The 21,150-nt window shown below is 36.8% G+C and overlaps 2 protein-coding genes across 2 annotated transcripts in view; one reads left to right on the top strand and one right to left on the bottom strand.

Moving 5' to 3' along the window:
• Positions 1-252: 252 nt before the first annotated feature.
• LOX (lysyl oxidase) lies at positions 253-6,824 on the top strand. Its single transcript, XM_010001206.1, has 5 exons — positions 253-355; positions 1,629-1,766; positions 4,072-4,228; positions 6,471-6,566; positions 6,705-6,824. Exons 1-5 carry the CDS (start codon positions 306-308, stop codon positions 6,822-6,824), a joined length of 561 nt encoding a protein of 186 aa, XP_009999508.1. The 5' UTR covers positions 253-305.
• Positions 6,825-18,847: 12,023 nt separating this feature from the next.
• The window catches only part of SRFBP1 (serum response factor binding protein 1), a 72,983-nt gene continuing 70,680 nt past the window's right edge, over positions 18,848-21,150 (bottom strand). Inside the window, exons 6-8 of the mRNA XM_010001207.1 lie at positions 20,258-20,999; positions 19,821-19,858; positions 18,848-19,041 (exon numbers count right to left, since the gene is read on the bottom strand). Of these exons, the coding sequence (XP_009999509.1) occupies positions 18,848-19,041; positions 19,821-19,858; positions 20,258-20,999 (974 nt within the window). The remainder of the gene's footprint in view (positions 19,042-19,820; positions 19,859-20,257; positions 21,000-21,150) is intronic.

Genomic DNA, 21,150 nt, shown 5'->3' with positions numbered 1-21,150 from the left:
ATTCCAGAGGCTGGAAGGGCGAGGGGACGAGCTGCGGTGCCACAGCGGGACAGTCACCGCTCGTCGTGCTTGTGGTGCGGTCTTTAGGAAAAGCTGAAGGGCCTGAGCAAGAGGGAGAGAGAGCTTAATGGGGGGCAGGGATCCGTAGCAAAACGGAGGCTCCTAACAATTTGGATGGAAGCCAAGTATTTGCAGACGTGTCCTGGGTTGATCTTGCTGTTATGTGGTTGGTTTGATGAACTGCAGGTCTCCCTGACTTAGTCCCGGATCCCTATTACATCCAGGCGTCCACGTATGTCCAGAGGATGTCCATGTATAACTTGAGATGTGCTGCTGAGGAGAACTGCCTGGCAAGGTAGGCATCGCCCTAGCTTTTGCCTGCTCATTGTGGGTTCTTGTGCTTCTGCACCCACCACAGAATACCTGAGAATACACTGAAGAGTGGAGAAAAGTGAGGCTGGAGGGCCCAAGGAAACTTAGCCCAGTTTGTAACCTTAGATTCTAAGTTTGTAGCAGATGGTAGGGTGTGCACAAAGAAAACAAAACATCCATATAACAGGCTAGCTACAGATGCTTTGAAGAACCTACATTTTGGGAAAAGTTACATTGCATATTTCTATTATCAGACTCATTTGAACGTATCTGAATTTTGCAAGATGGAGACACCTAAAAAACCCACTTGAATCTGATGATTCTCATCTTCCTTCTCCAATCCAACCAGATCATTCTCTATTCCATTAAAAAAAAAAAACCAACAAACCCAAACAACCCTATTTTTAAAAAACACAACTTACTATTTCAATTATAATGCTGATTGTTTCTGGGCCCATGCCTTTTGATGTCTCTTAAGAATTAAAGTATCTCTGAAAAGTGTTCCAAAATCTTTTAATGGGTTGAAATAACAGCTTTGCTATGAAGTTAGGTCCTGTCCAGTTGGCAAAGAGGCATTTTTCCTGTTTAGTTTGGAAATAAATCAACATGGCTGTTTTTAACCATTTTAACTTGTTTGATACCTTATCATGCAAAACAGATTTATTTGTTTATCAGCATCATTAATTGATGTCAGGCTGTTTCTAGGATCATGCTCTTTCTTCACTTACAGGTAAAAGAAAACATAGCAGAAGAGGCAATATTTTTTGTAGTAACTTCACAGTGAAAACTAAATGAAGTCTTTTGCTGGCTACCAATTGACTAAAACATTCCAGTATTTAAAAGACTGTAGAGAATAGCTATGTGAGACATTTATTTATTCATTATTTTTACAACAGAAACAAATGTGTTGTGTGGTCTTACATGCACAGTGAGTTATTTTGTTTAAAAGCAACTAATGAAATTATATTTCTTGTACTGGAGTAATTGTACAACTAAGCCATGATCTGCTCAGAGACAGAGCCAAAGAGCCAGTGGCCAGACTCCTTTTTATATTATTAGAAGCAGATCTGAGTCTTACTCAGGCCTTGGTCTGACACCCTGCACTTATGAGCACACCATGTGGAATTCTTGTGTGTCTCCAATGCATGAGCTTTAAGGGAGCTAAGAAGGTTTGTTCAGTTACTTCTGAGACAATAAAATGTGTTTTATAAAGTGTTTCTTGCATATACTTACAGCTCTTTTTTGCATTTTTACAGTTCAGCTTATCGAGCAGATGTTAGAGACTATGACAATCGGGTGCTCCTAAGATTCCCTCAAAGAGTGAAAAATCAAGGCACGTCGGATTTTCTGCCCAGCAGACCCCGTTATTCATGGGAGTGGCACAGCTGTCACCAGTGAGTGAAGTGCTCAGTATGGTACCTCCTAATTAGCCTTTTCACTAACAAATCGTCCTTACAAGATGACATTTTTTAAAACTGCAGTGAAGCAGGGGGAAGCCATGGGAAAACTTTAGTCTTTTATTGTCTGATTAATTTTATGGTAGTGGTAATTAATCTTTGTATAGCCACATTAAACGAAAATGGATATGAAGCTTATCTGTAAGTATAAAACTCTTACATGTATAAACTCATTATAAATACAAGTCTGAAATCAGTTTTGACAGTGGCACCTTCTCGCTTTAACTACATTTTACATAGGATATTGTCCAGTTACATTTAGGTGGAACCAGGAAATGAAAGTCCCAATCATGTTAACATAACTGTGGAAACCCTAAAACATGCATTTACTAGCATGTTCCCTATCGTACATCATTGTAAACACTGACCCATACTTCTGTACCTGAATTTCATGGGTTAACTCTTGACAAGGAGTTGTCTAGTCAATATAAAAAAGAGAAGACAGTGAGTTGACTGAACGTATTATCAATATCCCTATAATATAATGATAGTTTAACGTAGCAGTATTGGTCTAGAAATAGCAAAATTGCTGGAAATATGGCAAGGCAAATGTCATATATTTGCAGCATTCTGGGAGCAGGTAACACTGCAAACTTGTGCCTTTCAGAAAATTCACATGCCAGAGTTTGCAGGCTTGTTCCAATTTTTGCTATTTCATAGCAAGTCCAACCGCAGAACATTAGAAAGCTTACCTTACTTCCACCTTACTTAAAATATAATTCTACTGTTATAGGTACCTAAGTGATAAGTTCATTTTATTCTATTAAAATAATAATACGTAATGTGGGTTTGATCTAAGGGCCCCTGAAGTGAGTGGAGTATTTCTCTAACTTCAGAGGCTTTCAGCTTTGAATGAAAAATAGGCATAATTAGAACAAAGTCTTTCAAAAAAAGACTGATATTACTAGATTATAAATCTTTTAAGGATCAAAAAGCTAAAACAAAACAAAATAAAATAAAATGCTTCAATAAATGCTTTAGTTAACCTCTCTTCTGAAAAAACCACCAACACCACTAAAAAAATACCGCAGCCCTGGTGCTTACAAAGTTGGTAAGTGGATTAAATGGATAAAGAGCAATTGAAATCTTCCATTTGCAGAAAAGCAGTTTCTTACTCTGCCATGATAGCCCGTCTATTACTATCCAGATGCAAAGTGTCTCTGATGTTGATTCAGTTCTTGGACAGAAAATACATTGCCTACAAAAAAATGCATTTCTGGTGATCATTTCCATGACAGTGAAGCAAGATCATTTTGAAATCAGCTATAACTGCCAATTAGTTTGGCTAGCTATCAGACTCTAGTGTTAGTCATCATCATCTGGGGACTGATTTTAGTGTTCCCGACATGCATGCTTGTGAGACTTGTGTGCTTGGCTTCCTTTTAACAATATGTTTGAATTCTGTTTAATTATATCTTTTTCATATATGTCTTGAGCTGAAAGCATTCATAAGTAACAGCAGCCAAAGGGTGCACATACAAAGTGCAGGTAGATAGCACAAGTTTAGCTTTCCACGTGTTTGGAAAAAGTGAAATGACAAGAATAATAGATGTTCAAGTGCAGTCCACAGTAGGAGCTAGAGCTCACTTTATGTGAGACAAGAGAAATGCCTCACTGTGCCCAGATGAAAAGCATATACAGTTTTGAAATAGAGACTGCGTTAAGTACAGAGTTCAAAAATTCCTGACATCAGATGCAATCTGCATTACCAGTACACAGAAGCTGATTTATTTCTGCACATTTTGTTTTCACTAGTGTTATGAGTGTGTTGCGTTGATTGAGGGCCATGGAAATGTGAAAGTGAATTGTTGAGGTTTTGCTAGCAAGTAGCAAACTTCTCTGGAATTTATAGTATGTAAGGTAAGCATTCCTAGCAGAACTCTGGCTAAAGGCAGTTATAACATGTACAATTCAAATATGAAAAACTTATTATTTGCTATTGTTATTGGAAAAGAGCTGAAACAGGAAATTTTGGAAAAATAGTGCTGCTATGGAATCTTTCCTTTTACAAATTAAAATCTATTATTTTTTTGGTAGGAGATGGCATTTTTTGTCAATGCAAATAAGGATGAAAATAAAACTTAAATGAATGGCCAATAATAGGAAAGTAGACTAACATACAAGTTCCGTGTAATAAATACAATTTGGCCAGATGCAACAGAAGGTAGATTAAATAGCAGTATGTTAAAATATTATTGACAAGATCTGATCCACCTTTAATAATGTATCTATGGTTTAACAGGCATTATCACAGCATGGATGAATTCAGTCACTACGACTTGTTGGATGCAAGCTCACACAGAAAAGTTGCTGAAGGACACAAAGCAAGTTTCTGTCTTGAAGATACCTCCTGTGATTATGGTTATTACAGACGGTACGCATGTACAGCGCATACACAGGTGTGTATTCAGATACAAGCAAGGTTCTTTCCCCCTCTTATTTATCTTTGAATATTTTTTCTACCAATCATGTGATGCCCTAAGTGGCTCTGAAATTCTCCATCATAGAGGCTTGTAACATCATCAGTAACTGGATTATATTAAAACACACCACAAGTTCTTGTGGTTATAGGATTGTTCAAGTGAGCTAAAAGGAACTCAATACAAACTCAAGGATGACTGTTTCCAGTGGTTATCCCCCTGAAACTACTCGATGATGTCCTTGGCTGGTCCCAGGTGCAAGGTGCTGAATACCCTTAATACCTATAGCTACCATCTGGCAGTTCAAGACAGAAAGCCTACAGCATAGTTTTATGCATATATAGAAGGCTATTAAAGAAAATGGCAGTGATGTGAACATTATGATGGATCATATACCCATGTAAAGGAAGGTGTTAGGGCTTACTAAAAGAATAGATAAAAAGTAGAGTGTACTGTTACAATATTGTACAAATCCTTGAATACTGCATGGAGTTCTGGTCACCATCTCTGACAACTGTTACAAAAAAGCTTAAAAAATCAAATCAGCTAATCCCAGGGGAACGGGTCATCAACAGTGTAGTATGGCTACCACACTAAGAGATTTCATAATTTGTCCATTTTGAAAACCAGAAATAATAACAAATCTTGAATGGTCCTTGATGGAAAGAGGAAAATGTTGATACTTAGTGTTTCTCACAGTACACAAATTTTAAGGTTCCAAAAGAACTGGTAGACAACAGCTTTAAAACAGAGAGGAGTGTTCTTTTGTCACAAGAAAATGATACTAAATTCCTTGCTATAGGATGTTGTAGAGAGCAAAAATAACTTCATGTGTTCGAAACCAAAACAAAACTGGTGAAGTAATGGAGGCTAGTAAACAAAAAATCTGATGGCACCCCATACCTTAAGTACAGTCAAATGCCTGGTGGAAGGAATTTGCCTGGTAAAGGACATTACACATCCATTTCTTATGTCCCTTTCTCCTCAAGCATCTGCTTTTGACCACCCTCAGAGACGTAACACAGAGCTTGATGGATCTGTGGCTTAACTCAGTGTGGCCATATGTGTACAGAAACTTGCATCCCTTATTCTGTAGTTTTTAATCTAGGAGGTAGTTATCACAGAGAAATGACAGCTATGCGTTACTGGCTGACGTGCTCACATTTGAATTTTAAATATAATGAATGGTCTGCAATACATAAAGGCTCTGAAGAGGTTTTATAAATATCTTTTCTCCTTTTGTAGAGTATGACATCAAACTAAGCAACATACATATTTTATAGCTGGAGTACTTTTTTCACTAGAATCATGGCTGTGTCAGCATTTCCACTGGAAGCCCATATTCCAGGGGATTGTAATTGGACTGTAAAACTTTCCTCCAGCCTCAGACTTGGCACATATGTTCAAATGTCTGAGCTGATCACCAGCTGGGTCAAGAGTGAATTCCTGCAGGACTCTTTGTGCAGTCTGTTTGTCACCAGAACAGATCAGCTTTGCCTAGAGCAGTCTGTATTGGCCATGGTTAAAGACATCAGATTTGAACCAGCCATACATTAATATATGGAGTCTTACTAATGCTCCTACCAGGAAAGAAATTTTCAGAAAAAATTAATCTGGAAGAAAGGCTGTCTTTTAAGTTGTCTCAAATTGTTGTGTCACTATTTGCCAGAAGAGGTGCCATTTCTGTGAAAAAATCAATGTGAAAATGGTCCTAGATGCTACTGTTCAAATGTCACACTTTGGCAGAGTATATCTATAGCAAAAAGTTCCATCATTCCTGAGGGTAGAGACAGGTTCCAACATAGTGATTAAGTTTGTACTCAACAACCTCAGCAGCTATTTACTTGAGATATTTAGGTCCGGTGTTTGGCCAGTTTTGATTTTTTTCTTGCCTTTTGTAAAGAACAGTAAGCAATAACATCAACAATATTTACATAAAAGGAGTACTGTAACAAGTGATAATAAAATACAGATATTTCACAGATGAACACCTATCAATAGTACAGATATTTCTTACACAGCAGTAATAGAGTACTATTTATAAAAGTGGTATGTTAGACTTAATATGTTCTAGTCTAGATATTCAAAGAAAATGCCAAGAAAAAATAAGACCCATTTCCTGAAGTAATGGTTAAGTGAACTTCAGTTTCAGTGTCCCTAGCATCTAGAATGTTGCTATGCCTAATGATTTTTTTACATCCATCTTAACTTTCTTTTTAAGGGACTGAGTCCTGGCTGCTATGACACTTATAATGCTGATATAGATTGCCAGTGGATTGATATTACAGATGTAAAACCTGGAAATTACATTCTGAAGGTAAGGGTTTTGGGAGTGGGGAGGTCTGGGGTTTTTTCCTTCTGTTTTCAAAGAAGCAATCATATACCTACGTCCTGTTGAATGTAAGTTATCAACTACAACCTGGAAGTTGACAATATTGTGCTTTCTTCCCTTAAGGTGAGTGTAAACCCCAGCTATTTGGTGCCTGAATCTGATTACTCCAACAATATAGTGCGCTGTGATATCCGCTATACAGGGCACCATGCATATGCCTCTGGCTGTACAATTTCACCGTAAGTACATTCCTTTGTCTTTGCAACTGTTTTATATTCCTAGTACCAAAGTTCACAAACAGATTTTTAAAGATGAGATACTTACTTTATATTTACTCCCACCCTTAATGCTAATGATGCCGATTTCTTCAGTATGTTTTTTCTTAGGTTTCAGGATCTAGTGTGTTGATTCAAAATTCAGATGCTACTTTTCAAAGGTCTTTTTGGGCAGAAATGATGGGAACAGTTGTTTTGCTCTTGATAACTGCAGAACTTTCAAATCCTGGCCTTTGATAATTCAGCTATTTCTGTAAGGCTAGCAGTGATTTTAAAAAGTAATGAGCTTGAAAATCAATCATAAGTGAGAATTCTGCTCTTGCATTTGTGTAATCAGGATATATAGCACTTTCAAAATTGCTGCTACTGTCTGGGCTGTTAGATAACTACCTCTGGCTCACATGTTCTGTGTACTTGCACTAAAACCTTTCTGTGCTCATTCAATACCCACTTACAGCATCCAGACAGAACTGTTGAGTAATTACAAAGCTCTTAAAACATTCTGCAAAATCCCACACATGTATGTTACTTTGCTGCTGCTGCTGACATAGCAGCCACCCTCCCTGAAATGGTGCTTCCAGACACACTCCACTTACATTTTAGTTCTCTAAAAATTTAAACAATGGCACAATTACGCCATTTTTTTCCCCCAGGAGGTAAATTCATTAAATTAACATTCTCATGGTGTATCTGCTGTAGCTTGGTATCTGTGAAACACACACAGACAAAGCAATCAGTCTTCTGCAGCACAGAGATAAGCAGTTATTAGGAAAGTACAAAATCAAGTGTTTTCATTTGGATTACATATGGAGTGTGTTAACACTGCATAGAGGTTCACATGAAATAAATTCCAGAGCAGTAAGTGAAAAGTAAAGTGAATGACCAGCATAGCTTGCTGTAACAGCTTCAGTGAGACAAACATACTGAATGAATTTGACTAACACTGAGTTAGCCTTTAAAGTATTAATTTCTTACTTTGTGTTAGGAAACTAGTGGTTAAATGAGGCTAAAATGAGAAACACGTTTTTCATACCAGTGTGGAAATCTCTATTTTTAATCACACTTTGGTCATAAACATGACAAGTTAAATGAGGCTTCAGCAAAATCCTCATATTTGTTCTCACTGTGTGGTGACCAGACTTGCAGGAAACAAAGGAAAAAAACCAACAGGCATCCTGCAGGTCATGAGTGATTATTTTTGGTGGACCTATAGCAGGAGTTCTTGCAGGATTTCTCTGTAACAGGACTGACTACTTGGTACTCATAGGAAAAACGTTTCTGCCCACATTCATGTGGAAAGGAAGTTCATGCTTCATGCCTTTAACTTTTAGTCTCCCCATTTTAGCTCTGTAAATGTTACCGAGTAAAAATACTCATTCAAAAACAAAATTTCTGTTATAGATTGTTGACCTGCGGCCTTAGAGCTGACAAAAGTGTATTTAGCAGACACTCTGTTATAATTTCCTTGGTCATCTGCATAATGTTTCTTTTCTTTTGACAGATACTGAGAAAGATGCAAGAAAATGGATGAGATGGTGCCAAATGTTTTTGAACTGAAGTATCATTATATAAACTTCAATAGGATGTAAACACTATAGAAAAAACCTACAGAGCATACACACATACACCCTCACACCTTATATGATTTTGAAGCACTTCAGCTGCTTCTTAACCAAGTCTGTAACTGGATTTTAAACAGTTAAATTGGCATTACTTTTGTTACTATTGAAATGTGTGGAACTGGTGATTCATGCACAGATACTTTACATTTTTAAATTCTAACTCATTCATAAAACCATAAGCATTTCTTAACTTCTGAAGATTTGCAGTTCAGGTGATAATAGACTTCAGTAGGAATATTACTGGTGAATGAGTTGAACATATATTAAAAGGTAGCAAAGATTTATGTAATATGAATTAAATAAAATGAATTAGAAAGTACTAGTGTTAGCTATCTCAGAAAATACTAGAATGGGAAACAGCTTAAGAGTAATGCTACAGTACCATTAAAATCAAACTTGCTAGTTCACATTGATATGAATGAGGAAAGTATGTTCAGTTTTCAAGGAATATTAACATATAGCAGAGAAATACATATATATATATATACATATATCAGTTATACCCCCTGCAAGAAAAGTTATGTTTACATTTTTAATACATTAGAAGTTTTTCCATTTTCTTAAGTAAAAAACAGATGGGGTTTTGAAGTAAACCTTCAATCTGTGGAAATGAATTAAAGAACTTATCCACCTTTGTAGTTCAAGTGATTTTTCAAGGTGGGGCTTTAAAAATACTTCTGCAATTTTAATGTGGATAAAAATAAATACCTGTCAAGAAAAGGGCTCTTGGAGAAGAGTCCCTGATGTAGTCATCTGTGAAAATCATCCAACCTGAACAGGTTAACCATCAAAATAATACAGACAATTAACTCAGGTGACACCGCAAACAGAAGTAGGTCAGAATCTCTTAATGGAGTACTTTTATCTTGAAGAAGCCTACTGCCTGCTTCCCCCTTAAGTACTGTATTTGACTTTTAAAATGTATATCTCAGTATTCAAACAATGAAGTTGAAATATATACTATATACAGAGGGAGAAAAAAAGCCAGGGGATTTAACATCCTACTTAGGCTGTTTGGGAACTAAACGTAGCATTGTTAAAGTGAAAATTTTCCAGTCCAAATTAAAGTTTTTCCTGAACTGCTTAACTGGTGCTGAATACACCACTCCTCCTCCCATCCCCAAATTATTTTGCTTTTGCCGTGCACCCTGCTGTAAGCTACAGTAGCTGTGATTTTGTTTTTAAACTGTGAAATAACATATCACAAGGGGATCTGGTGGTTTTTTTTTTCAGAAGAATTCTGATCTTGTAAAATAAATAAACTGATTTTTTTTAAACAAAGGGACCTAGAAATATTGATTGGTGTTGGTTAAGTTTAACCAGCAGTTCAGAATACCTAAGGAAACATGGAAAGCTCAGTTTCTTAGAAAAAACAAACTACAACCAACAAACAAACCCATGCGCTATTCAGTATAGTTAAAAATCTGAGGAGTATAGAGAGGTTTTATTATTACTGCTGAGAATACTTCAGGCAGTCTTTTGAGGTATTTGATGCAATAGAACTGTATGGATTTAATTTGTTTTATCAATTACTGTAATATACTTTAAGGATCAACTTTTTCTTTACTACATATATTTAAGCTTATTTGATGATTATGAAGTACTTCCACCTTAATCATAATTTTGCTACAAATTTGCACAACTAGAATGTATACTTAAAAAGAATATAAGAACCAGCAACCCAGTGATTACTACCAAACGTTTGCAGTGGGTGCAGAATGATGCCATTTATACCTGCAGGTCCCTGTTTGTTTGCTGAGAGATCCATTTTAGCAATCAGTCACCAGTATAGGCAACCAACAGAAGCAAAATTTGGAAACTAGATTTATTAGAACCCATTTATTATATGTCTGCAAAATTTAGCATCTGTTTAAAGTCTAAGCTTCTGAGATCTCATCCCAGAGTTTTTAAGATTAAAAGGTGTTAAGGGGTGCGAGTGCATTCTTCTTTCCATAGATTTAGGTCAAAATTTGGGTGTAATTCCTGATAGCAGCTTGGGCAATGGACACAAAAGCTACTGTAAAGGAAGCTGGGCTGTGGGCACTGGCTGCTTCTTGGTAAGAGGTTGTGTGCTTGTACCTCATTGTGCCTGATGGTGAATGTGGGATAAGAGAGCACTAGCTGGACACAGCAGCCACAGAAATTGAGCTTATCCCTTGGCTTATGAGGCAGTAACCTGCTCACATGTCTGTACCCAAACTACTTGCAGAACTCCACTGAAGTCAGCAAGGAGCCAGAGGACCTCGAGTGTCTGTGTAGGTGGAGAAAGTTATAATACAGGATTTAGTCCTTTCAGAGGGAATGGCCTTGTTTGGAAAGCTGTTGAACGCCGTAACTTTGAATATTGGGGATATTGTAGCTACAAAAGTGTAGCTTTTTTTTTTTTTTTCTTTTTTTTTTTTTCCAAAGCAAAGTATTATATTTGTTTTGAAATGTGTGTTGAGGAACATGACAGTGACGTACAATAGCACAAAAATTGCCTAAGATAACATGAACGGTCTATTTAGAAAAAAAAAACACCAATAACAAAGGATTTTAGGATTAAAAAAAATGAAGGAATGTGACTTTAACTTCCCCTGTTTAACTATAGTAAATCACAATGCAGTGGAAGAGTTATATTATATAGCATGTGTAGAAGTAGTTCTAAATAGGGGAGTGCCAAACAGTATTTTCAGTATCTTGGCTCTGCAGTTTTGACACCTTAACTTACTTCTTTTTCAGACTGGAATATATTTATGGGATCACGTGCATTTTTGTTGAAAAAAAAATAAAAATGGTTTTGATAAAACCTTATTTTATACAACAAATTCTATTTTGGAATCCTTTTTACCAGACATTGGGCTTTTTCCCATCATCTTTGAAAGGCATCTTGCCATTGGTCTCAGTGGGAACAAAATCAGAATTAATTTTTGTGAGAATTCTAGTACAAATATGCTGTCTTTCAGACTCAAATTTCCTTTGAAAAACCAAACAATAAAAATGTGTGTGAAGCAATTACCTCCCACATTTCAGAACTTCAGATAAAAATTGCACATAAGGAACAACATACTTTATGCCAGGCTTCTTACAGGAGGGGTTTGTTATATATATTTTTTTTTTAATCCTGAAATACATTTTATATTTGCTTATTTCTAGACAAAAGTGTAACAAAAATGACAGATTGGTCACCAATGGAACCAACATATTGTGTAGATAATGTTTTTGTGTTAGTAAAAGTCAACTTGTTTTCTCTCTGCTCGAGTTTACTATGCAGTGTTGAATGAGTGCTAACACCAAATGTACCTTCCTGTAGTCATTCATTTGCAGTGTACTCATTCAAAACCAGCAGGGTGAATTTCAGAAATGAGACACTGAAAGGTGGTTTATCCTGTGTCTCGTGTCTATGCCGATAAGGCATTTTTGTTTTCTCCAAATCCTAAAAGGTGCTGAAAGATTTTAACTTGAATTAAAACCAAAGAGTATGTTATTGGGAGGTTTTTATTATGCAACTAAATGCTACAGATACAGTGAAACGCCACTTCCTTTTGCAACTTTTTTGAAAGGTTTTCATTATTTCCTTCACTTTTCTTCCAAGAGTCTTATTTTCAATAACTTTGCATCTTTTATCTGAAGAGCTCTAATTTATAATAGTCAGGCACTAGCTTTGTATTCTTTATTGCACTTTCATATTCTTGTTACATGCCCATATTATGGTCGTAAGTTTATGTGAAAATGACTTCAATAAAATGTTTCAAGTGTTCCACTTGTCAAAGTATTATACTTAATGCATAGGCCAGATCCACTTACCAATGACAAAGCTTCAGTTACAGTTGTATCTATAAGAAGCTGAAGATCCTGTCACACTGACATGGTCTCAGAAAAAATGTCATAAAAAGTTAGAAACAAGAAAGAAAGAGTTGCAAGGCATGATAAATTACCTTCCACACTACACAAAGGCTTAACATGGTGAGGGCGTAACAGGATGAGGTTTGGTTTATCTGGATACATAATTTCCCTACTGTATCAGCTGTCTCTGTAGAAACAGGAATTTCAAAACCACTTTCAGAATTTCTGTTCCAAAAACTTTTATTTTCTGTGTAAAGAAAATGCAAGCATCCCATAGTAGAAAGTCTGTGTACTCTAGAAAATTGACTAACAGATTTAACACACTAAAAACATTTTGATACTTTCATTACCTGAGTACAAACCAACATCCTGCTACCTCTTCATTCCGTATGCTAAATTTATGAAATAGGCCGAATTGTGAAGCATTTCTTGTCCCTTCACTGAGGGACTAATGCAGAAAAGTGTGGAATGTTCATTCTAGTAAAAGGCTGTCAAACAAATATCAACTAACGGCACTCCTGGCTTTGAGTAAATGCAGACAGAAACGATGTCATATCTTTTTAAATTCATAAAATAAATATAGAACTATATCAGATGTAAACAATGTTGTGATGATGTTTCTATAATTTAGTGAACAAAATTATACCTATACTGCTGTATATTACAGCTAAAAGCTTCAAACTGAGATTCTGCAAGTGGTATCCCTGGAGCACAGAACTTAGAGTGGATCAGTATCCACACAAATACAAAAATGCAGTTAAAAATGCATACAATTATTGCAGAAAGTATATTCAAACTTATCTCCTAGTTTCCAAGTATCTTCTACCTGCTATTTACTTTCACCTTCTCACATTATATCAGCTGCCTAGTATCGCAAAATGATCTGTCACTAGTACACAACAAGTTATTCATGGGACAACAATGTGCCCTTGTGGCCAAGAATGCCAGTGGTATCTTGGGGTGCATTAGGAGGAATGTGTCCAGCAGACTGAGGGAGGTTCTCCTCCCTCTCTACTTGGCACCCTAGTGTGTCCATTTCTGGGCTCCCCAGTTCAAGAGGGACAGGGATTTACTTGAGAGGGTCCAGTGGAGGGCTACAAGGATGATTAAGGGACTGGTACACCTGCCTTAAAGAGGAAAGGCTAAGAGGCCTTTTCAGTCTAGAGAGGAGAAGACTGAGGGGGGGGATCTAATATAATTAATGTCTATAAATACATGAGGGCTGGGTGTCAAGAAGGCAGGGATAACCTATTTTCATTTGTGCCCTGTGACAGCACAAGGGGCAGTGGATTCAAACTCAAGCACAGATAGTTCCACCTCAATGTGAGGAAGACATTATTTACTCTGAGGGTGTTTCGGGCCACAGGGTTCACAATGTAGAAGCCGACCATGGCTGAATGGGCTTGAGTAGGTAGCCCTGTTGTATTTTGGGTTCATCCCAGATTTTGGGAATAGCATGTTGCCAATTACGATATACCAAGTACCTCAACAGGAGCATGCATGCCTCTACACAGTAAAAACAGACACCTGAATATGTTTTACGTGTTTTACTTTTAACGCTTTAGTGAAACTTACGAAAATATATTTGAGGCAGGAGAGATCAAATTCAGGGGTACATGTGTATGTGTGTGCAATTCCCGAGGAGGATGCTTAGCTTAGAAAGAGAAATAATTATGATAGAAAGAACTACTACAGAGCATGCCGCAGTTTCCCCCTTGTTGGGGTCACCATTGTGAGTGGAAGCTGATTACATTTATCTTGGGGAGAGAGAACACTAAGGGATAGGATAGAGTAGATATATATGTTCTTGGCTTACTGTCCCAATATGTTGAGAAGATGGTCGTGTCTCCTGAGGCATCCCTTTGGTGACTTCTCATAAAACAACAGTTGGTGTCTTTTCTCTTCTCGGAGAGAGAAGAGCTCAGGGAAAAATGTCTTGTAGCTCTTTCAGTATTAAGATTCGGAGCTTTAGAACTGGTGGGCACTGAGCTCACAGGCTCCCGCCTATCCTGGTCTTTCCTGAATCTAGTGATTTAGCTCTTTTATTTCTTTCCCCTTGTGGGAGCTTGACTAGTGGCCATGCTACCATGATTGAGCCTGGCAGCTCCTTTGTCCTACTCTCCCGGATCTTCTGTTCTTCTTAGCAGCAACAGTGATGACAGGCAGCAGGCAGCTCCAGCAAAGCAAGCAGGAAGTCAACACGAACCATCAGCAGCAACCACAAACCAGTAGCAAGCAAGCGGGCAGGAGCCAGAAAAGAAGCAAGCTATGCTTTTATAGTTCCTAGAAACCTGTACCTTAGTCTCTGATTGGTGCATTCTGTAATTCTTTTATTTGCATAATGTCTTTACCAATCAGGTGATAGTAAGTGAGCCTTGTAGTTCCATCTGGAGGCAGCCCTTCTTAACTGGCAACAATGTTGTGACTTTCCCACCTGACGGCTGCCTGTTGCGCACTTATCTCAGTTCTTGCTGCTGCCCTTGAAAAGGACGATTGGCAGCTCAGGGTGGTCATTGTCTCTCCTGTGGAATAAATAGTTCTTTATGGGAGGCATTGTCCTTTGTAAGGGGTGGAAACCTCAGAGAGGGCTACAGAACACTGGAACAGGCTCCCCAGAGATGTTGTGAAGTCTCTTTCTCTGGAGACTTTCAAGACCTGTCTGGATGCCTTTCTAAGTGATCTGCCCTAGTTTTTGGTCCTGCTGTGGTAAAGAGGTTGGATTCAATGATGTTCAGAAATCCCTTCCAACCCCTAATATTCTGTGATTCTGTGATTTTGTAGAAAAAGACATGCATTTACCTGCTATAGACCAACTGCTTTAAGTTGTCTAGATGCAGATGCTAATCCTTAATGCTTTAAATAAATACACAAATACCTAAATATATAAATAAATAAATAAATCTGAGTGCTATGCCTAACAGGTAGATGTTAGCAGCCATAGTATAGTTTTTCATGGACAGCTTATCTTTCTTTCAGCAGATGAGGACCCTTTTTAAAGTTGATTCACGTTAAGCACCAGAAAGTTAAAGATTGCAAGTATTTTTGGGGAAAAAAAGAGACTCTTTACCAGCTTATGTTCTAAAGTGGTTTTTTGCATATGCTTAGAGATCTAGCAGCATTGGTTTATTTTGGCATTTGAGCAAGTTTCCTGCTTCATTCTTACAGCTGCAATTTGTGGCCACACAATTCTTCCTTAAGGAAGCCTGACTTATCAAAACTGTGTTGGTTTTGTTTGTCTTTTTTTTCTTCAAAAAACACTTGTGAACTCTTTAAAGAAAAGAAGGAAGATAACATACACTGAACACGAATGAAAGAAGAGAGATTAGGTTACTGGCATTGCTTCATATTTTAATAAGTAACTGTTATGTTTAGCTGGTACTTAGTGACTGACCTGGATCACAGCCTTATTGTACTATTCAGAATGTGGAACTGGGCAATTTTTTGTGAACTGATAAACCAAATGAACTTGCCTGGAGATTGTTGATAAAGTTCAGAACATTTTCTGCTCATTATAAAAACATTTTTAGTATCTACAGGTTTTTAACATAACTTGTATCTGTAACACTGTTTAGACAGAGTCCTCTCACAAAGTACTACTGATTTATTTTTATAGTGGTATGGAAGTTTATTACATTCTGTGATAATCAGATTTTAAAAGATCTTGAAAGCCATGCTTTCCAGTTCAGTACCATACCATAGAAGAAATGTTCTCAGTTAGGGTATATAGAATCATAACATCCTAGAGCGGTTTGGATTGGGAGAGACCTTAAACATCATCTAGTTCCAGGTCACCTGCCTGGGCAGGGGCACCTTACACTAAATCAAGTTGCTCAAAATCCCATCCAACCTGGCCCTGAACACTTCCAGGAATAGGGTATCCATAAGTTCTTTGGGCAACCTGTGCCAGTGTCTCACCATCCTCACAGTCAAAAATATCTTCCTAATGTCTAACCTAAATCTACCTTCTTTCATTTTTAATCTATTACCCCTTGTCCTGTTGCTATTTGCCTGCATAAACAGTCCCTCCCCAGCTTTCCTGTAGCCCCTTCAGGTACTGGAAGGCCACTGCACCTGCATTAGAAAGTTACCATCAATGCACTGCAAGATGATTCTTCTCTACAAAACTATGTTTCCAGTTTTTATTTTGATGCTTCTGGTTTTAAATGTTGTTTCATATAGTAAAGTAAAAATAACAACAACAAAAATACCTGGGAAATGGAAGGTCATTTGAATTTTTCATTCCTCTGAGTGGCAAGGCCATTCCGGAAGATAATACCACATATACTGACATTTGTTTAGGATACAGAAAAGAAAGCCTCACTGAGTGTTGCAAAGACTTGCCTTGATAATAATATATCAAGTGGACCAACTGGAATGTTAGCCTTCAAGAACTTCAAACAGGATGGGAAGATAGGCAGAAATTGCTAGGCTATAAATATTAAGATACAAAGTCTGCAGGAGAATGAGAGGTGGCCATATGAGCAATTGAGTAATGTAACATTAAAAAGCCCCAAACTTTTTCCTGCTATTTGACTTTTATTTCATCCCAAGTGGAATACACCAAGAGGTGTGATACACACTGACTACATGTTTTAGACACATCCAATGACTTCCCTGCAGAGCCACTGATGGTTAGGAAGTAATTGTTTGACTCAGTCCTAAGTATATAAAATCACAAGTAGATGAGGTAGGAAGAGACCTCTGGATATCAATTAGTTCAAATCCACTGTCCAAGCAGGGCCACCTCAAGATCATAATCCAGGACTGTGTCTAGTCAGGTTCTGAGTATGTCCAGGGAAGGAGACTCCACAATCTTTACGGGCACCCATGCCAGTGGTCTGTCATTCTCCCAGTTGTTCTTGTTTATGCAGAATATCTTGTATTTCAATGTGTGCCTACTGCATCTTTTCCTGCCACTCAATAGCACTAGGAAATGTCTGTCTTGACCTCCCCTCACCCTGCCATATTTATGCACACTGACAATTTTGTCCAGAGCCTTCTCTTCTCCTGAACAGTCTCAGTTCTCTCAATCTCTACTTGCATGCAATTTACTTCAAGCCCTTTATCATCTTAGACACCCTTCTCAGGACTCATTCCAGCCTGTCCATCTCCCTCACATACTGGGGAGCCCAGAACTGGATCCAGCACTTCAGATGTAGCCTCACCAGTACTAAACACAAGGCAAGGATCACCTCCCTTGTCCTGCTTGCAACATTCATTCTAATGCAGCCCAAGAGGCTGCTGGCCATCTTTGCTAAGACATATCAAAAGATTATTTTTCATAAGAAAGACTTCTACACTTTAAGGGATTACAGATTCCACAAGTTTACATGGATTTAAGAGCAGACAAATCTGCAGAAAAGAAATCTACTGAGGATTATTAAATCAAATAAATATTACAAGATGTCCCTGAGCTATAAAACTGGAAGCTTAATGACTTGGAAGTTCGATGATGTATCACCAAATGCTTCCTTTATCCCTATGCTTAAAGCATCCTTTTTTTGACTACTGTTGAAAATATTAGGCTAGATGAACCTCCAATTTGATGCAGGAGTTTTCTTAGGTATTGCAAAATGCTACATGAATTGTACAGTGTATTATGTTACACCCACTGCAGTAATTTATCAAGTTTCTGAATTTGACAGTGAAAGATACAAGATTATGAAAGATAACTGTTTAGATGAACAACACTGTTAAAAGATTAATTACAACTTCAGAACTTTTTAAAATCAAGCAGCAGGGAAAGAAGCCCCTGTAGAAAAATGCAATGAGAATTTTACCTCATATCCCATTCATATGAACTCTCAAACTCAGGATAGCACTTGGAAGTGCAATGGGTACAAAGAACTTTCAGTTTTTCAGCATCCTCTCAAAAAATTTAAGTTCGACAATGTCAGAGCACCCAGATATATCCACTAGGGCAATGATATTGAAGACAATCTTCCATTTCTTCAATTGGCAGTATATAAGCAAAGGACAGAGATCACAATTTAGCAGGCCAGTATTTTATTTTTCTCCAGAAATCTTCATACCACTCATACTACTGACTGGCTTTTCAAGCTACTTGATGCATTAATGATTTTGTGAAGTCTGTTGAGTTTAAGGATCTCTTAATTTTTCTCAGTTGGGATGGATTTGACAATATAGTCTTAGGATTAGCACTTCAGTATTTTGTATTCTCCCTCTCTCTTGACATCCAAGTCCTCATACAATTTAAAGAACATTTCTACACACACACACACAAAAGAGCTCCAAAGAAGAAATGATGTTTCTAAAAAATATTAGTTCATGTTAGGATGTATTTCCTAAATGGTGGCACTATGTAATGAGACTTACGAACTAACAACATATGGCCATTAATTATCAGCACATTTAATAAATGAAGTAATCTTATTAACAGATGGTTATTTCTAGCAGTTGCTATTTTATAGATTTCAAAGTATAAGGACAGTTTAACAAAAAAGTTCAAACAGCACTTGTTACTTCATAAGAAAGTACTGTTGATACAAATCTAAAAGCATTAAAAAAAACCCCCTAATTTAAATTAGTTTAAGTCATCAAATTTAATCTTTTTCCCCTGGAATACTGTAATTTGAGACATTTGTTCCCGGCGTCTCTTGCTTGCTTCCCAAGAAGGATGAAGAGGCTGCTCCAAACATGTTTTCTTACTGCCGTATGTAGTACCTGCAGCTTTTGCAAATGATTGCTTCTTGAGCTGTGGTTCCTTTTTAAGAAGTGCTGTGCAAGAAGTACAAAATAAAACATGAACTATATTATAAATAAATATATACTTCATAAATATTTGAATATCATAAATATACTTCATAAAAATATGCTAAAACTACCATGGGGTTGCAGATATTTTCAATAATTTCTTAATGAGACATGGAGAACACATATATCTAAATGTTCACAGCAAGGCTTCCTAACCTTGCAGTACATTTCCACTGGTAGAATGCAGATAGTTAAAATTTATTATTACTGACTACATTCAAAATTTGTGTAGCCATATATTCAGCACAATCTCAATTTTTTTCTTCACATTAAACCCATTAATGAGATATTACACAATATAATTAATTCAGTATGACTGAAACTATACCCTTGTTCTAATTATTTATAAAATGGAACCATATACTATAAATGGAATAAAATATTGAAGGAGCTATTGAAGGACTTATTCACAAGATAAACTACTAGTTAAATATAATCTGACATTATTCCCCATGCACAGGTAACACCACCTGCTCAACATGAAGATAAGGTAGAAAAGCACTTTCCTAAGTGCTAGAGCACTAAAGTAGTCTAAGCACTACTTTTAAGTATTTCTAATATTAAACCCAAGAAAATAGCAAATAATATGTTCAACAATTTGACCATTTTAGCAACAAACATTAACATACATGTCACAAAATTGAAATCACACAAAGAACAGTCTATCATGATTAGACTGTAGAGGCAATAAAACCTTTAAAAGTTTTTACTCTTACAACTTCTCCAGTATAAGTTATACATACCTGTTCTTCCATTTTTGAGAGGTTGGTCTTTAGTATTTCTAAAAAATAAAATCAGAATTTAGGACTTTTCAGGATAAACTTGTAACATGACAGACACCTGTGCATAAAGAATCATCGTCACCAAAACACCTGGGCAATGACTTTTCAAGCATAATGTGCAAAACCTTAATATATTGCTTCGTATTTTTTAATAAGAAGTAAAAATGGAAGTATTCAGTAGTGATTTAATTTGGATGCAGGTCTAGTTAGGAATCCTATGTATATGTCAGTGCTAATGTGAATATGAAAAACACATGTCTAGAAACCATAAGAAAATTGCACAGTAGCTTATGTGATTGGCAGTAATTGGCTGCAATTCTTGTTTTATAAGGGCTACTAAAATCTACAATTTTCATTGCTAGGAATGAGGGAGAACATAGCAAGGGGAAAAGGTTTACCTTCTTCTGTTTTGAGATTTCTGATTTGAGGTAGACAAAGAACTGCAGAACATTGATTCTAGCTTGCTTGCTTTTGCATGTGGCTTTTCTTCTTCCATTATCAAATCTTGTGTTGTCCCAGGTGCTGTGTTCTTTTCTTTTTTCATTATGTTTTTCTGAAGTCTATCCTTTCCTTTTGCTGAAGAGAGATCAGTAGCTGCTGCTGTCTTTTTCTTTCTTTTTACTTTGCCAATGAAGAAATCATCATTGCTGTCACTGTCAGAATCTGATGACTGGTTATAAAACCTCTCTTCAGTACTATCATCATAGTACTCCTCTTCATTAGGTTGTTCCAGGTCACTATTATTGTTAGTTATTTCTTTTATTGTGCTTAATTTGTTCATACTCATATTTTCTTTCCTTTTTTGATAGCCAAGTTTCTTACCTATTTTATTTTGACTGACTGCTTGCATTTCTACTGACTGAAATGGAGATTCTTCTGGAAAATTTGCTCTCTCCATTTCCATAGGCTTCTCAGGTTTGTTCTCATGAAGTTCTTCAGCCACCCTGTCAGTTTCTCTTTTCATACTAATTTTTTGTTTTTGTTCACATCCTTGATGTTTTTGAGCTAGTTTAAGAGCTTGGTTATTCAAATTGCTACTGAAATGTTGTGCTGATTTAGGCTGTTCTTCTGACTTAGCTTGTTTTGAATGAGTGGCTTCAGCTGTGCTCTTTCTTGCATCCTTAAAAGCTTTTACAGCAGCTAGAGAAGGGGCAGGAGAAAAATATTTTGTTGCAACTACACATGAATTTACATATGCCATTTTGATATAATAAAACAATTTTGCCAGTTAAATGTGTTGTACTGAGTTAGTGTATTTTGAATGTCCTCACAAATCATACTCTGAACACAT

This window comes from Chaetura pelagica, unplaced genomic scaffold (genome assembly GCF_000747805.2).
Source record: "Chaetura pelagica isolate M959 unplaced genomic scaffold, ChaPel_1.0 scaffold537, whole genome shotgun sequence".
NCBI classification, from domain to species: domain Eukaryota; kingdom Metazoa; phylum Chordata; class Aves; order Apodiformes; family Apodidae; genus Chaetura; species Chaetura pelagica.
The sequence above is the reverse complement of the archived record's forward strand: the minus strand, read 5'-3'. Positions and strand labels throughout refer to the sequence as shown.

What these genes read in the sequence shown, in the direction of transcription:
- LOX (XM_010001206.1), top strand. Translation starts at nt 306, where the DNA reads ATGTCCATGTATAACTTGAGATGTGCTGCTGAGGAGAACTGCCTGGCA. An exon ending in GAGTGGCACAGCTGTCACCA is followed by an intron (nt 1,767 to 4,071) that starts GTGAGTGAAGTG and finishes ATGGTTTAACAG; the next exon opens with GCATTATCACAGCATGGATG. An exon ending in CTGGAAATTACATTCTGAAG is followed by an intron (nt 6,567 to 6,704) that starts GTAAGGGTTTTG and finishes TCTTCCCTTAAG; the next exon opens with GTGAGTGTAAACCCCAGCTA.